The 16657-nt window shown below is 36.7% G+C and overlaps 1 protein-coding gene across 1 annotated transcript in view; it reads right to left on the bottom strand.

Annotated features, from left to right (window-relative positions):
- PARPBP (PARP1 binding protein) overlaps positions 1-16657 on the bottom strand; it is a 69915-nt gene that overhangs the window by 32499 nt on the left and 20759 nt on the right. The window contains exons 4-6 of the mRNA XM_047788168.1: positions 14330-14437; positions 2930-3100; positions 1688-1842 (exon numbers count right to left, since the gene is read on the bottom strand). Coding sequence (XP_047644124.1) covers positions 1688-1842; positions 2930-3100; positions 14330-14437 — 434 coding nt within the window. The remainder of the gene's footprint in view (positions 1-1687; positions 1843-2929; positions 3101-14329; positions 14438-16657) is intronic.

Genomic DNA, 16657 nt, shown 5'->3' on the forward strand with positions numbered 1-16657 from the left:
CAACTCATACAACTCAACAGCTAAAAAACAAAAAATCTAATTGAAAAATGGGCAGAAGACCTAAACAGACATTTCTCCAAAGAAGACATATGGATGGCCAACAAGCACATGAAAAAATGCTCACATCACTAATTATCAGAGAAATACAAATCAAAACTACACTGAGGTACGACCTCACAATGTCAGAATGGCCATCATTAGTAAGTCTACAAATAACAAATGCTAGAGAGGGAGTAGAGAAAAGGAACCCTCCTACACTGTCGGTGGGAATGTAAATTGGTACAACGACTATGGAGAACAGTATGGAGCTACCTCAGAAAACTAAATGTAGAACTACCATATGATCCAGCAATCCCTGAGCATATATCCAGATGAAACTTTCATAGAAAAAGATAACGTTCACTCCTATGTTCATTGTAGAACTATTCACAATAGCCAAGACATGGAAACAACCTAAATGTCCATTGACAGACGAGTGGGTTAAGAAGATGGGTTAAGAAGATGTAGCACATATACACAATGGAATACTACTCACCATAAAAAAGAACAAAATAATGCCATTTGCAGCAACATGGATAGAACTAGACATTCTCATACTAAGTGGCATAAGTCATAAAGAGAAAGACAAATACCATATGATATCACTTACATCTGGAATCTAATATACAGCGCAAATGAACCTATCTACAGAAAAGAAACAAACTTATGGGCATGGAGAACAGACTTATGGTTGCTAAGAGGAAGGGAGAGGGAGTGGGAGGGACTGGGAGTTTGGGGTTAGTAGATGCAAACTACTGCATTTGGAATAAGCAATGAGATCCTGCTGTAGAGTGCAGGTAACTACATCTAATCGCTTGTGATGGAACATGATGGAGGATAATGTGAAAAAAAGAATGTACATAAATGTATAACTGGGTCACTTTGCTATGTAGTAAAAATTGACAGAACACTGTAAATAAAATATAATAAAAAAATTTTTAAATTCCAGATTTATCAAAGATTTCCCCATAAGAAAATGGAAAAAAAAAAAAAACAGCGGAAAACAGAATATAGAATTCATATTTTTAACAATTTCCTTACTCATTCTTGGTACTAGTTTCCTTTGTTGCTAAATGAAAAGTATAAAGAAATTATCTATTCAGTGATTACCAATCCTCAAAGATCTATTTCTCCCAGAAAAAGAGATGAATGGTAACCCTCTTCTCTATTCAAATTTAATTTGAACATGCCATTTGACTTTGGCAAAAATTTTAGAATCACAGACCAGTCGTGGCGCAGTGGAAATGAATCCAACTAGGAACCAGAGGTTGCAGGTTCGATCCCTGGCCTTGTTCAGTGGGTTAAGCATCCAGTGTTGCCATGAGCTGTGGTGCACATCGCAGACACTGTTCGGATCTGGCGTTGCTGTGGCTGTGGTGTAGGCTGGCAGCTGTAGCTCCAATTAGACTCCTAGCATGGGAACCTCCTTATGCCACAGATGCCGCCCTTAAAAAAGAAAAAAAGAAAAAAAAATTTTAGAATCATAAGTGGGCAGATATTTGGAATGAAAAATCATGTGATTAAATTTATTCATCTAGATATTTTGTTTCTTCTCTCTAGTCTGGTCTGACACTCAGCTCTTATTTTTAAATCTACCACTGATTCTGCGAAGATTTAAAGATAGATTATTAACACACATTTGTCATACCTTGGATTTGGTATTTCTCCAAGAATTTCATCTAATTTGTCAATGAAATTAATAAAATTAGACAATCCTTTTATATGCGTCCTTAAAGGATCAGATGGTGATGGTGCATATCCTTTACCTCCGAGCTCTATTGTTCTAATAAATGATGTGGCCACCTACAAATTAAAACAAATGATTTGATTATGTTCGATAATTTAGTAAATTAAAACTACACCTTATTTTATTAAGTTAGGCACATTTACATATTTCTAGGTACACAGGTAAAGTGAAACACCTTATTACTCATGCCACACTTTCATTCAGAAGCAAGTAATCAAAGAAACAGGTGTTATATAGAATTCATGCCAGCAAGGATGAGGTAACACAGGTGAAGGGTAAGGAACCAAGTTAAGGACAAATTAAGGACATAAAATATGTTTATAAGCATATATTACTATCTATAAAGAATTAATTTATGAATATATTCTTAAATAGACTACTGGCTACTGGAAGTGCTATATGAAACAAAGGAATTTTTCAGCATTGATTGTATCAATTTATTTAAAGTTGAGCAATTAATTCAATTTTTCCAAGCCTTAGCTTCTTTATTTGTAAAATAAAGATTTAGACTAGACAATCATTAAGCATTACTGAGGTTGCACATTTTAGGATTATTTGATCATGTGAAGTTCAAAAGGCCTTACTTCTACAATGATAAAAATACATGTATGATGGCTATACCATCTCCATCAAAGACTGTCCTAAAGCTGTATTTTCCAAAGTATATCCTAAGAAAGAAAAAAAATCTATGAAATTTAAATAATCTGGGGAAAGTTCCACAGTTAAATAATTTAGAAAACAACAGATTAAGTAACTAGGTTAACTTAAGCAGATTTATAGCAAGACTTCATATATGTATATCCAGTAAGAGTATATACAATTTCCAACTTTTTGCCCTTGGAAACATTTATTCAAAGAGCACTGAACAGGAATTTTTGCCTCTGGAAATATTTATTCAAGTAGAATTTAACAGGGCTAGCACTCTACAGAATACATGTGGGGAAATAATGCTTTAGAGATATTCTCCCTTATCTGTTTTGAAGGATATAGTAAAAAACAAAAATACCATGGACTTTCAAATACATGAGGTAGAACACATTCACAATTTAAAAGCTGTTTTATCATAGTTGTAGGAAATCTATATTAAGGTACATGGATTCAGAGAGTCTTTTAAAAAATCTTGAAAATGTAACATGTCCATACCAAAAAGATAGACATCTGTTTCTCCTGAGCAGCATGTTTCAAATCAGTGAAGGCTTCTCTTCCAAGTCCTCTATCAGGAATATTGAGAATATGAGCCAGAGCCAAGTCATTCTTTGAATTCACTAGCAGGTTTAAATATGAGTAGATAATTTTCTTTGCTAGTAACTTCACCTGTACAATAAAACATTATTTTCTTTATTGAAGGTGTCCTAAATTCATAAATAATCTTTTTAATATGCATGATCATTCAATGACAATATCTCACTCAGGTCTTTGGGAAAAGAGAACTGCCATATAAACCAAAGGTTTGGATCAAACAATTAACATATCCTTTCTCATGAAACCAACTTGCCTCCAATGAGAATCTACAAGTAAATAACAACTACCATAATTGTTGGAAAATGTCTCTTAGAAAATGATGTAAGAGATACAGTGCAAAGACTACACTTCTAATGAAGCCTGATCTCATTCCCCTGCATGCATCTACCACTAAATAATACCCAATAATGAAGCCCCTTGAAGATTATGGCATGGGCCAACTAGCATTATTGGTCCTATAGCTATGTTTCTTACAGGACAAGATATAAGGGATGAAATTAAATTGTTAAATTTTTGAAGATTAGATACTGATTTTCACAATACCAAATAACCAACTAAGTATTAAAATAAGGAGATTCAACCAAACATTAGTAAATAATAGCAAGTAACTGATGTTGACATTAACTGACCTAAAACAGAGCTATAGACAATTCAAACACAAGATAAATACTATTTGGGAGAACTTGATATGGTCATCAGTTAATTTTTGGTTTGTATGGGTTTTTTTGTTGTTTTGTGTGTGTGTGTGTGTGTGTGTGTTTGTTTTGGCTGTGCCTGAGGAATATGGAGGTTCCCAGGCAAAGGAATGAACCCATGCCATAGAAGCAACCAGAGCCACTGTGCCACAAGAGAATTTCTCAGTTCTTTCATATGTATTGTACTTGTCCTTCACAGTCAAATGGTAAACCAGAGCATTCAATGATTGTTTTCTTAAAATTAGCTGTCTATAGCTATTTAAGGTCTTGGAAACTTCTAGTTGTGAACTCCTACAAATAACAAGTATAAAATATTAGGTAAAATTTTTAAAACATAATTATGTAAAGACACTGGAAAGCATCCAAAAAGCAGACACAAGCTAGAGGAGAATTTAACTTTGAAGAACTGCAATAAGAGGGTTAAGAATTACAAGTTTGTGCTTATTTAAGGCCTTACAACTTTCAGTAATGGGAGAGACATAACTGATCATATGAACCCCTTAAATAACAAACATTATATACTAAATAAAAGATGTTAAATACTATTTAAAGACATTGGAAAATGTCCAAAAAATAGAAGCTGGAGGGACACTTAGCTTTAAAAGAACTTCAATAGGAAGGTTATGAATTAAGTTTGTGGTTTACTGGCCCAAGTTTTATGACTATGGCTATAGAAAATAGAAGTGATTAAAGGTGCCAGAGATTAGAATTCGGGGCTGGGAAAAGAGCGTGAAATTTAAAGGAGGAAATCCTGGGGAAAAAATGAGATAACAAATAGCCCAAATCCCTAGTTGACAGCAAAACTATGCAAGCATGGGGGATACTGTGGGGGATGGCAGGGGGGCTCCCTCAAAAATACAGACAGAAATTAGAAATGTATCTATTCTAGAAAGACTGAGCTACAAAGAACCAGAGCTATGAGTTTGAATGTTTCCTAAACTGAGTGCATTCCACAACTGTGTGTACCTTAAGTGGCAGAAAGCTGAAGCTGGACAGGCTTGAAGTGTCAACTACACAAAATCAAAACTTGTCAGAACAACTGGAAAATCCCTAGGAAAAAGGACGCCACAGAGTGAATAAGCTCAATATCTCCCCCTAAATGCTTTGCTGACTGCCAAAATTTGGCAGGCAGAGATAAGGGTTACAAAAGCCAAGCTAAAAAGCCAGCAAAAGGAAACCATAAGAACAGATATCCAGAAAGGTTCATGCCACCAAGGAGACAAAATATGAAGCTGGAATCTAGGCAAGTAATCTGCCTACTTGAACAAAAACCGAATCTTCCTCAGAAAAAAATCAGAAAAAAATGGAATTGCCATAAAATATTACCCGAAATGTGCAGGTTTCATCCAAAAATTACTAGACAAAGAAAAGGGAAGGTATGACCCCTTCTCGAGACAAAAAGCAGTCAATAGAAAATGTCTCCAAGTGGACCTAGATGTTAGCAGATAGAACATCAAAGCAGCTGCTCCAAATATACTCAAAGAGCTAAAATAAAATATGTTCAACAAACTTAAAGAAAATAGGTTATCGGTGAATTAATTAATAAAGGAAAATATGTTTTCAGTGACAAGAGAAAAGCGGACATAATAAAGAAAGTAAATTCTAGAGATGAAAAGTATAATAACTGAAACAAAATTTTCTGGGTACACTCAACAGCAATTTGGAGAAAAGTGAAAGAAAGTATCAGTGAACATACAAATATATCAATAGAAATTACCAAATGTGAAAACTAAAAGAGAGGGAAAAAAAAGAACCAAAGAGACCTGTAGGACAATTTAAGGAAGTCCAATACACATGTAATTGAAATCACTGTAGAGAAGTAAAAGAGACAGAAAAAAATAGTTGGTGATGAAATTATGGCCAAAAACACCCCAAATTTGGTGGAAAACAATAATTTATAGATCCAAGAAGCTACTCAAGTAGGAAAAACACAAAGAAAATCACTCCTATATACATTATAATCAAACTCTGACACCCAAAGATGAAAAATCTTGAGAGTAGCCAGAGCAAAATGACATATTACATACACAGAAACAATAATATCATCAAAAATTAAATATGTAAGTCATAATACATTGAAACAATGTATTAAATATGGTGACAAATGATCTTAAAAATCACAATTACAGAAGTTCCAGCCATGACTCAGCAATAATGAAGCTGACTAGTATCCATGAGGATGCAGGTTCAATCCCTCGTCTTACTCAATGGGTTAAGGATCCGGTGTGGCTGTGAGCTGTGTTGTAGGCCAACAGCTACAGCTCTCATTTGACTCCTAGCCTGGGAACTTCCCTATGCTGCAGGTGCAGCCCTAAAAAAAAGAAAAAAAGAAAAGAAAATTACTTTACAATTACAATAATCAAGGTAGCATAGTACTGGAGTTCCCATTGTGGCACAGTGGTTAACGAATCCAACTAGGAACCATGAGGTTGTGGGTTCGATCCCTGGCCTTGCTCAGTGGGTTAAGGATCTGGCGTTGCCACGAGCTGTGGTGTAGGTTGCAGATGCAGCTCGGATACCCCGTTGCTGTGGCTCTGGCGTAGGCAGGTGGCTACAACTTCGATTAGACCCCTAGCATGGGAATCTCCATATGCCGTGGGAGCAGCCCTAGAAAAGGCAAAAAGACCAAAAAAAAAGATAGCATAGTATTTTCAAAAGGGCAGACTTTTAGATCAGTGAAAGAGTCCAGAAATAGACCCAACACAGATATTGCCATTTGATTTTTGACAAAGGTGCAAAAGAAACAATGGAAAAAGGAGTCTTTTCAGTAATTGGCATGGTAGCAATCAGTCTTCCATAAGCAAAACTAATACACCTTTTATAAAAATTAACTCAAAGTGGACCCATAGATCTAAATGTACAGTATAAAACTTTCAGAAGAAAACACAGGAGAAAATGTTCATGACTTGGAATTAGGAAGAGTAATTAGATGACACCAAAAGCATAACCTATAATAGAAAAAAATTAATAAAATGGATAACATCAAACTTAAATTTCTCGTATGACATTCTCTTGCTATTCTCACCTGCTCAACTACTTTCACCCTGCTCTGGAATCCTGTTTGTTTTTAATTCTTAGATGTTGCCCCTAGAATGTTCACTTGAAATCCTCTCCTTGCCCACACCCTTGGGAAAATGGACTCACAAATTCCAAACTCAGTTTACATTGAAAACTTACAAAATTCAGGAGTTCCCATCGTGGTGCAGTGGTTAATGAACCTAACTAGGAACCAAGAGGTTGCAGTTCGATCCCTAGCCTTGCTCAGTGGGTTAAGGATCCGGCGCTGCCATGAGCTGGGGTACAGGTGGCAGATGCGGCTCGGTTCCCACGTTGCTATAGCTCTGGCGTAGGCCGGCGGCTGCAGCTCCAATTAGACCCCTAGCTTGGGAACCTCCATATGCCAAAGAAGCAGCCCAAGAAATGGCAAAAAGACAAAAAAAAACTTACAAAATTCATAAGTCATTCACTAACTTATAACCTAGCCAAAGGCACAATAATTTATCATCTGTAAACACTAAGAAAATATTTTCCTATTAAAATTAAAATGTCTTCATATTCTATCTAATCACATTTAAATTAAGTATAAAAGAGAGTAAAAAGGTAGAAATAAAAAACTACAAATCAATAAGAAATCTTAGACAATTTTCAAGGAAATCGCAAGTTCATATACATCCTAAAAGCACTTTAAAGATAAGATGCTTTTGGATTATTTAAGTTTTGTGTAAAAAACAATTCTTAAATCATAGGAGGCAGCCAGTTTTCAATTAAAAACCTCAATGAACAGGACAAGGTTACCTTAAATATCGACTCAATTTATGCAAAACCAATTAAAACAAAAAGTTCGGGAGTTCCCATTGTGACTCAGCAGTAATGAACCCCACTAGCATCCATGAGGACACGGGGTTAGATCCCTGGCCTTGCTCAGCAGGTTAAAGATCCAGCGTTGCCATGAACTGTGGTATAGGTCACAGACGTGGCTCAGATCCCACGCTCTTGTGGCTGTGGTGTAGGCCGGCAGTTACAGCTCTGATTCAACCTCTAGCCTGGGAACTTCCATATGCGGAGGGTGTGGCCATAAAAAAAAAAAAAAAAAAAAACTTTGAACATTAACCCTATGAAATTTTCTTCTTAAATATTAAAGACGCTAAAAATTACCTTTGCAGAGAGGCTCCCTGATTTTCCACTATAAAGTAACAATTCACATATTCCCTTTATCAACCTGTTACAATGTTGCATATTAGCCAAGTATTACATAAATCTCTGTACAAATCTTAATAGTTTGATACTTTATTCTCTTAATCCTGCTACTACTTTATGAGTTCCATGAGAGCAAATGATGTATCCTTAGGGTGTAAAAGAATGACTGGCATTACAGCAGGTAATCAATCCATTTTTTTATAGGTTCTGAATCAACTTTTGTTCAATGATGAATAAAAGAAATATTAATACATGTGTTGGCCCTTGCAGATATTTCAAAATGGAAATTATTGATAAGAACTTATCTGAGATCAAATAAGTACTCATATATTTTTATTATACCGCCTTAAAAAGTAATGGGGCGCAACTAAATTAAAATCATCTTTAAGGAGTTCCCGTTGTGGCGCAGTGGTGAATGAATCCGACTAGGAACCATGAGGTTGCGGGTTGGATCCCTGCCCTTGCTCAGTGGGTTGAGGATCCGGCGTTGCCGTGAGCTGTGGTGTAGGTTGCAGACGCGGCTCGGATCCCGCGTTGCTGTGGCTCTGGCGTAGGCCAGTGGCTACAGCTCCGATTCGACCCCTAGCCTGGGAACCTCCATATGCCGTGGGAGTGGCCCAAGAAATAGCAAAAAAAGACAAAAAATAAATAAATAAATAAATAAATAAAGAGACAAAGCTTTAGAAATTAAAAAAAAAAAATCATCTTTAAGGTCTGTCCTAAAATTTTGTAAAATAAGATATAACATAGTTTCCTGCTTTATTTCAAATGTTCTTTTATCTTTATTATTAGAGTAAATCATGATACTTCATGTGAATCTATAATACAAAAGTTTCCATCTGAACCCCACAGTACAATAGTTTGTCTAAAACATACGGGAAGGGTGATGCAATTTCCCAAAAATCAAAGTAGAGAAGAGGCATTCACATTATCATCAGAATCTTTTTTACTCTTTCTACATTTAATTTCATGCAATCTGTTTCACTGTGTTTCTGCTGTCCAAAAATAATGAGAGTTTACCAATATGTATATGTCTGATCCTTACTGGGTACAAAACTATGACTTAAACTCCCACATCTACAACTTGTTCTTTAAGGCTAGCAAATTCTGTCCCTCTGATCTGTGATGCTGGGCAAACATCAGGAGAAAACATCTTGGAGTCGTCACAGTGAGAGTGTTTCTTTTAACTCATGGCTGCAATTGGAAATCTATCCCTATCATTATGGTCAGATAACATGGCAGTTACGGTTTCCTTGCTCTTGTACGTGCAAGTGGGTTTTAAAGAGGTTCTCTGGAAAAGCATTCCACATAAATACAGTAATGATGTCCAGAAGCAAGGGCCTAAATTGAAAAAATCCACAAGATTGAATCTTTTTACCAAGATACCAAAAATAAAGATACTTTTCTGTTTATTTGTTTAATAAACTGATTCTCTCCATACCACAAAATATTTGCAATGTTTGTTTAGAAGTTGAACAATTTTTTAAGCTTTCTGACAATTTAGTTTCTTTTCCTATCCCTTGTTATTACTGAAATGCAGATATTCAATCTCAATTTGAAGAAAGTCAGTTTTTCTATATTGAGATTAACAATTTATACAAGGTTTTTTTTGCATTCTTTGTCAAAATATATACTCTTACATAGAATGAATAAAAACAAATATAGAACTAATATATTCAGAATTTTTTATTTAACTGATGATTTTCTTTTAGGGTAATACTTTAGTACCTTAGCGAAAATAAAATGAAATAAAACAAAATAAGGAAACAAAAATATTGCTTCTCCAATTCATTCCATTCATCTACTTGAGGAACTGGTATGGCATTAATGATGATCAAAATATATCTTTGCAAAGCTGCAGCTCAAAAAGTCACTTTGGAATTTTAATAGATATATATCGCCTTCCAAAAATACTTTGTAAAAAGAAAAATTAGAAGTCTGCAAGTGACAGAAAAATGGTTGAAAGGATGGCTGCTACTTTAATAGTCCTCATAAAATCTAATCCATCAGCTAACTGGTAGATAAAATTATCTTAGAAAATATAACACAAGAAGGCAAAAGATAAAAAGTAGAGAATTAACACCAGGAAACTATCACTGCTTTTTAAATGAGAAACCACACACTTAGAGTGAAGACCCTTCAGTTTCCACATACTATAATCCATTTTCATGGATATCCCTTTAATATTTTACATCTATAAACCAAAATTAAGCTTAGGTCATTTTACACGTACAAATCAGTTCATTACTCTTATTAAATAAAAGGCACAATAGCAATTATTGTTTCCTCTCTGTAGAGCCTATCAGATCAAAGAAAAGACATCTGTAAGTGATCTACCCTCTTGATATATGAATGTACTCCTTTAAGTACCACTGAGAGAAGACTAGGCAATTTAGTAAACATTTAGTCAAGGTAGGAGGCAAAAACAAGGAACGAGTTCCCGTAGTAGCTCAGCAGGTTAAGAACCCAATGTTGTCTCCTTGAGGACATGGCTTTAATTGCTGGTCTCACTCAGTGGGTTAAGGACCCAGCATTGTCACAAGCTGTAGTGTGGGTTGCAGATACAGCTCAGATCAAGTTTTGCTATGGCTGTGCGGTAGGCCTCAGCTGCAGCTCCAATTCAACCCATAGCCTGGGAACTCTTATATGCCATAGGTGAGGGCATTTAAAAAAAAAAAAAAAGAGGATGTATTAACTTCAAGCAAGAGAAAATATTTATAAATCACTAAAAGAAACCATGCCAGGGTAGGAGGTAATCAAAGGTAGGCTTGGGATATTGTCTTGTACCAGAATAGAGGGAAGTGCTCAAAAAAGTCTAATAGGGCATGTAAAAAAAGACACAGAGGGAGTTCCCGTCGTGGCGCAGTGGTGAATGAATCCGACTAGGAACCATGAGGTTGCGGGTTCAATCCCTGCCCTTGCTCAATGGGTTAACGATCCGGCATTGCCATGAGCTGTGGTGTAGGTCGAAGATGCGGCTCGGATCCCGAGTTGCTGTGGCTCTGGCATAGGCTGGCAGCTACAGCTCCGATTCAACCCCTAGCCTGGGAACCTCCATATGCCGTGGGAGTGGCCCAAGAAATGGCAAAAAGACAAAAAAAAAAAAAGAGACACAGAGCCAGCCTGAAGGGGACCTCTATATTTCAGCATCAAAGGTTAATGACTAATTGCTTTTTTTTTTTTTTTCGGTCTTTTTTCTCTTTTCAGGGTAACACCCACGGCACATGGAGGTTCCCAGGCCAGGGGTCAAATCCTGCTGGCCTACGCCAGAGCCACAGCAACCCAGGATCCAAGCCACATCTGCGACCTACACCACAGCTCACGGCAACAACGGATCTCCAACCCACTGAGCGAGGCCAAGGATCAACCTGCATCCTCCTGGTTCGATAACCACTAAGCCATGATGGGAACTCCAATGACTAATTGATTTCAAAACTCTGAATAGGAGTTCCCGTCGTGGCGCAGTGGTTAACGAATCCGACTAGGAACCATGAGGTCACGGGTTCGGTCCCTGCCCTTGCTCAGTGGGTTAACGATCCGGCGTTGCCGTGAGCTGTGGTGTAGGTTGCAGACGCGGCTCGGATCCCACGTTGCTGTGGCTCTGGCGTAGGCCAGGGGCTACAGCTCCGATTCAACCCCTAGCCTGGGAACCTCCATATGCCACGGGAGCGGCCCAAGAAATAGCTAAAAAGACAAAAAAAAAAAAATCTGAATAAATAGAAATCCATAAGTCTATACCAATATAAACACACATAAAAAGAGAAAGAGAGGAATTTCCACTGTGACGCGGTGGGTTCATTCAGCTTGTCTCTGTGGGGGTGCTGGTTCAATCCCCAGCCTGGCACAGTAGGTTAAGAAGGATCTCCTGTTGCCACAGCTGTGGACTAGGTTGCATCTGCAACTCAGATTTGATCCCTGGCCTGGGAACTTTCATATGCCATGAGTGCAGCTGAAAAAAAGAGAAAGAGAAATAGAAAAAAAAATACCTAATTTGCTTCCTATATTATAAGTAACTATTACACCAACTCTAAAACTGGTAATTAAAGAGAAAGAATTAAGTAGTGATCTTACCATTTTTAGAGAACCCAGTTAATAAAACTCCTTACTGAGAAAAGGCAACAAAGTAGTGTAAAGATATGATAGTTACAAACTCATCATTCTGCAAACTCTAAAGAAATAATTGTTACTGTCCATTCTGCAACTTTTCATCCCTATATGAATGGACACTTTTTTTTTTCTTTTCAGGGCTGAACCTGAGGCATAAAGAAGTTCCCAGGCTAGGGGTCAAATCTGAGCTGCAACTGCCTGCCTTCACCACAGCCACAGCAATGTGGGATCTGAGCTGCATCTGCTACCTACACTGCAGCTTGTGGCAACAATGGATCCTTAACCCAAGGCCAAGAGTGAACCCACATGGATACTAGTCAGACTCTTAACTCGCTAAGCCACAACATGAACTCCTAAAGAAATAACTGATTCAGACAGGGATCATCAATACCTGTTTTAAGTCATGTGGTGGAGTTCCTGTTGTGGCTCAGGGGTTAACAAACCCGACCAGTAACCATGAGGACTCGGGTTCAATCCCTGGCCTCGCTCAGTTGGTTAAGGATCCGGCATTGCCGTGAGCTGTGGTGTGGGTTGCAGACATGGCTCGAATCCCAAGTTGCTCTGGCCATGGTGTAGGCCAGCAGCTGTAGTGCTGATTCGACCCCTAGCCTGGGAACCTCCACATGCCGCAGGTGTGGCCCTAAAAAGACAAAAAGATTAAAAAAAAAAGTTGTTGGGAAACAGTATTTACAGTGTCAGAGTATCATAGATCTTTTTTTGGCAGTGAAAGTAAAACTATATCTTTAAATTGGAGAGACCTGGCAATTCAGGACAATTTGAGTTTGTGTCTTTTGATATGATACAAAATGAAATTCTCAGCATGTAGTATTTGTTAGAAAATATTAAACCTCAAACTAAGCAAGATTTTAGATATAACTCCCACTTTATTGGATATAGATGAACAAGTTAAATAATACCAGTAGGAACTCAACAAATAAGTAACAAGAAAAAATTGAGGGGAATTCTTCTAGATTAAAAGAATTAAAAGACATTTCTTAATTAAAAGAGTCTAAAGAGACATAAAATCCATTCTGAGGACAACTGGAGAAATTTGAACACGGAAGATAATAAAAGATATTAGGGAATACTTAATTTTTTATACATGACTATGATACTGTGACTATGCCCTTATTTTCAGGAAATGATATGATGAAGAATTTTAGGAATTAAGTGTTATGATATCAGCAGGAACTTAACTTTCAAAAAGGACCAAAAAATATGTGATGCAGATATAAAGAACATTTTTAAGTCTAAGAAGTAGATGTTCAGGTATTTCTTTGAGGGCAGTGATAAATATATTTTTCAAAGTGCCATCCATAGAGTATAGGACTTATGGGAGAATCTGCCTTAGCAATGTTTCCCAAATAATGAAAGTGATTCATCAAATGTGTTCACTTATTGGAGGATCTGAATTTGGAAGTAGGCATATACTAGATCTTTTATATAGCATATTTTTTGATTACTTTTTTCCAACACTTTCATTTTTGTCAATGGTAATTTCATTAAGAAACTTTCATAAACACAACTCCTATGTTAGTGAGGGACTACTACATTTAATTAGGTACCTAGGAGGTCCCATTGTGGCTCAGCAGTAACAAACCCGACTGGTATCCATGATGACATGGGTTCAAACCCCTGGCCTCGATCAGTGGGTCGGGGATCTGGTATTGCCGTGGGCTGAGGTGCAGGTTGCAAAGGCGGCTTGGATCTGGAATTGCTATGGTGTAGGCCAGCAGCTGCAGCTCTGATTCGACACCTAGCCTGGGAACTTTCATATCCTACAGGTGCAGTCCTAAAAAGACAAAAATAAAGTACCTAGCAAAATGTTCAGCTGAAGGTAAATTATATTAGAAGACTACTGTACTACTTTTCTGTGGTTTGTTGGCACAACAAATCTTGTTATCAGAACTCATGATGCATCAGCTATCCTGCAAAAAGTTCAGCATAGATTTTTTCAACTGTATCTATTTTCCCAAGACTCAACCATTTAAAACGGTAACTGTGAAGTTTACCAAATACAAAAATTCAAAGAACTCTGGCAATCTGTACCTTTAACTATTTTTCTGATACTTAGAGTGATAAATGTTTTTGCACAGTTCCTGTTACCACGGCCCAAAACCATGAATAAACTGGTTATTACCATGCTCTTGCCAGTCTCCAATGTATTACTCTTTCCAAATATATTTTATTTAAACAAATTAAAAACTTAAAGTAAAAAATAATAACAATAATATACAATCAAGTTCATAGTGATTTGAAGAGGGTCATATCCTGCTTTAATTTATTCTTAATTTATCCATACCTTTTCATTATCCTGGTTGTTTTTACTAATTGGTGATGTTGGTACATAAAAATCAATTTCATCACCTACTGCATAGTGTCTGCCAGACAGAAAATCTCGTAGTTGACTCTGCAAGAAAGACAGGATATTACTAAGAAATTGCTATGCCAACTGTAAAAAAATATTTCACACCTAGCTCTACTTAATGTCTCCAGTGTACGGCATATTTCCTGACCTCTGTTAGCAGTCCACAACATACATGGAATTAACTTCCTAACATTCTATTTCCAATGGTACCTGTATTCAAAGAATTCTACAAGTTTAGAGTTAAAGATGACCTTGGAAATTTTGTCAGAGCCTTTTATTTTCATGGAAGAAGAATATATATATAAGTAAAGCTATTGCCCTAAGTAGTACAATATTTCAAAAAAAATAAGTTCCCATGAAAAAATAATTTATAGAGATGATTGCTTTCAGCCTGCCACACTATTCAACATCATATTATTTCATTTATTCTAAGGGATCTAAGATTATATAGGTACACACACACACACACACACACACACACACCATTCCTGGTTAAGTAAATCTGAAGGAAAGGTACAAACTGAATTGATAAAGCCAAGTGAAATATCACAAATGTATAACTAAAGTAACCCATCGGTATACACTTCTTAAATAATGTTACCACAATTCTACTTATATAAGCTGGTACTCACAGTTAATCAAGAAATAAAAAGAAAAAAACTTTAAAAAGCCTAGGATTTTGTTGTTCATAAGATATATAATTTTTCAGTCTCAAAATTCAAGATAACCAAAAAAAGGAATTTAATACTTAACAAATTTAATTAGAGGTATTCCTCACAATTGAGGTTATGTTTTCAAAGAAGAGAAATTGAAAGCAAATATTTATTTTTCAAATAACACGTTATTTTTAAAAATGGAAGATTACTTTCAGTTTAAAAACGTTTTCAGGAGTTCCCATCGTGGCCCAGCAGAAACGAATCTGACTAGGAATCAGGAGGTTGCAGGTCTGATCCCTGGCCTCACTCAGTGGGTAAAGCATCCGGTGTTGCCATGAGCTGTGGTGTAGATTGCAGACACAGCTCAGATCCCCCGTTGCTATGGCTGTGGTGCAGGCCCACAGCTATAGCTCCACTTTGACACCTAGCCTGGGAACCTGCATATGCCACGGGCGCCACCCTAAAAACCAAAAAAAATTTTTTTAAAGCAAAAAAAAAAAAATTTTTTTTAAACTGTTTTCATATTTAATTATATGTAAAGGACATTATTCCACATCAGTTCAGTGGGTCTCAACGTATGGTCCAAGGACACCTAAGGTCCTTAAGACCTATTCAAGGGATTCAGGAAGTTCTCCCTTTTCCAGCTATTTATCAATGTGAATTCAAATTTTTTTGATATACTTCAACCAAAACAAGTTATCAGATAGAAGCAGACATGAGAATCTAGCTATTTTGTATCACACGTGACATTAAAAATATTTGTAAAAATGTACCTGCACTCTTGGTGGGAACGTAAATTGATGCAACCACTATGAAGACTAAATACAGAACTACTATATGATCCAGTTTGATCCCTGACCTTGCTCAGGGGGTCGAGGACCCCATGATGCTGTGGCTGCGGTGTAGGCCAGCATATGCAGCTCTGATTAGATCCCCAGCCTGGGAACTACCACATGCCACAGGTGCAGCCCTAAAAAGCAAAAAATAAAAATAAAAAATAAAAAAATTATGCCCACAGATTTTTTTTCTTTATTTCTTTTTAGGGCCACACCTGTGGCATAGGGAGTTTCCCAAACTAGGGGTTGAACTGGAGCTGCAGCTGCAGCCTACACCACAGCCACAGCAACACGGGATCACAGCCGCATCTGCAACTACACCACAGCTCGTGGCAATGCCCACTGAGCGAGGGCACTGCCATGGATATTAGTCAGATTTATTACCACTAAGCCATGACAGGAACTTATACAGTTATTTTTTTTATTACCACTATTTAATTACTACTTTAGTGGCATTCAGTAAATGTAAAAGAAAAAATGTTTTCAATACTTTAAAACAAATTAGATATATTATATTCTAAAATAGCTTATCAACTATAATATAGACAAAACCAAACTGCAAAAGAAGCCACCCCATTAACTTTAATTTACACTCCATTAAAAAACAAGGTAATAAATATGTCTGCAAAAAAGGGAATAATGTATCTCACATATATTGCATCATACTATCCTCACGAAATGATACCCCATCTTAGTAGAACCATATTATTAATCTATATGAAGAGCCACAACAATCATTTATACAACACATGCCAGATGAACAGATGCAC

The sequence above is a fragment of the Phacochoerus africanus genome, chromosome 7 (genome assembly GCF_016906955.1).
Source record: "Phacochoerus africanus isolate WHEZ1 chromosome 7, ROS_Pafr_v1, whole genome shotgun sequence".
NCBI lineage: Eukaryota > Metazoa > Chordata > Mammalia > Artiodactyla > Suidae > Phacochoerus > Phacochoerus africanus.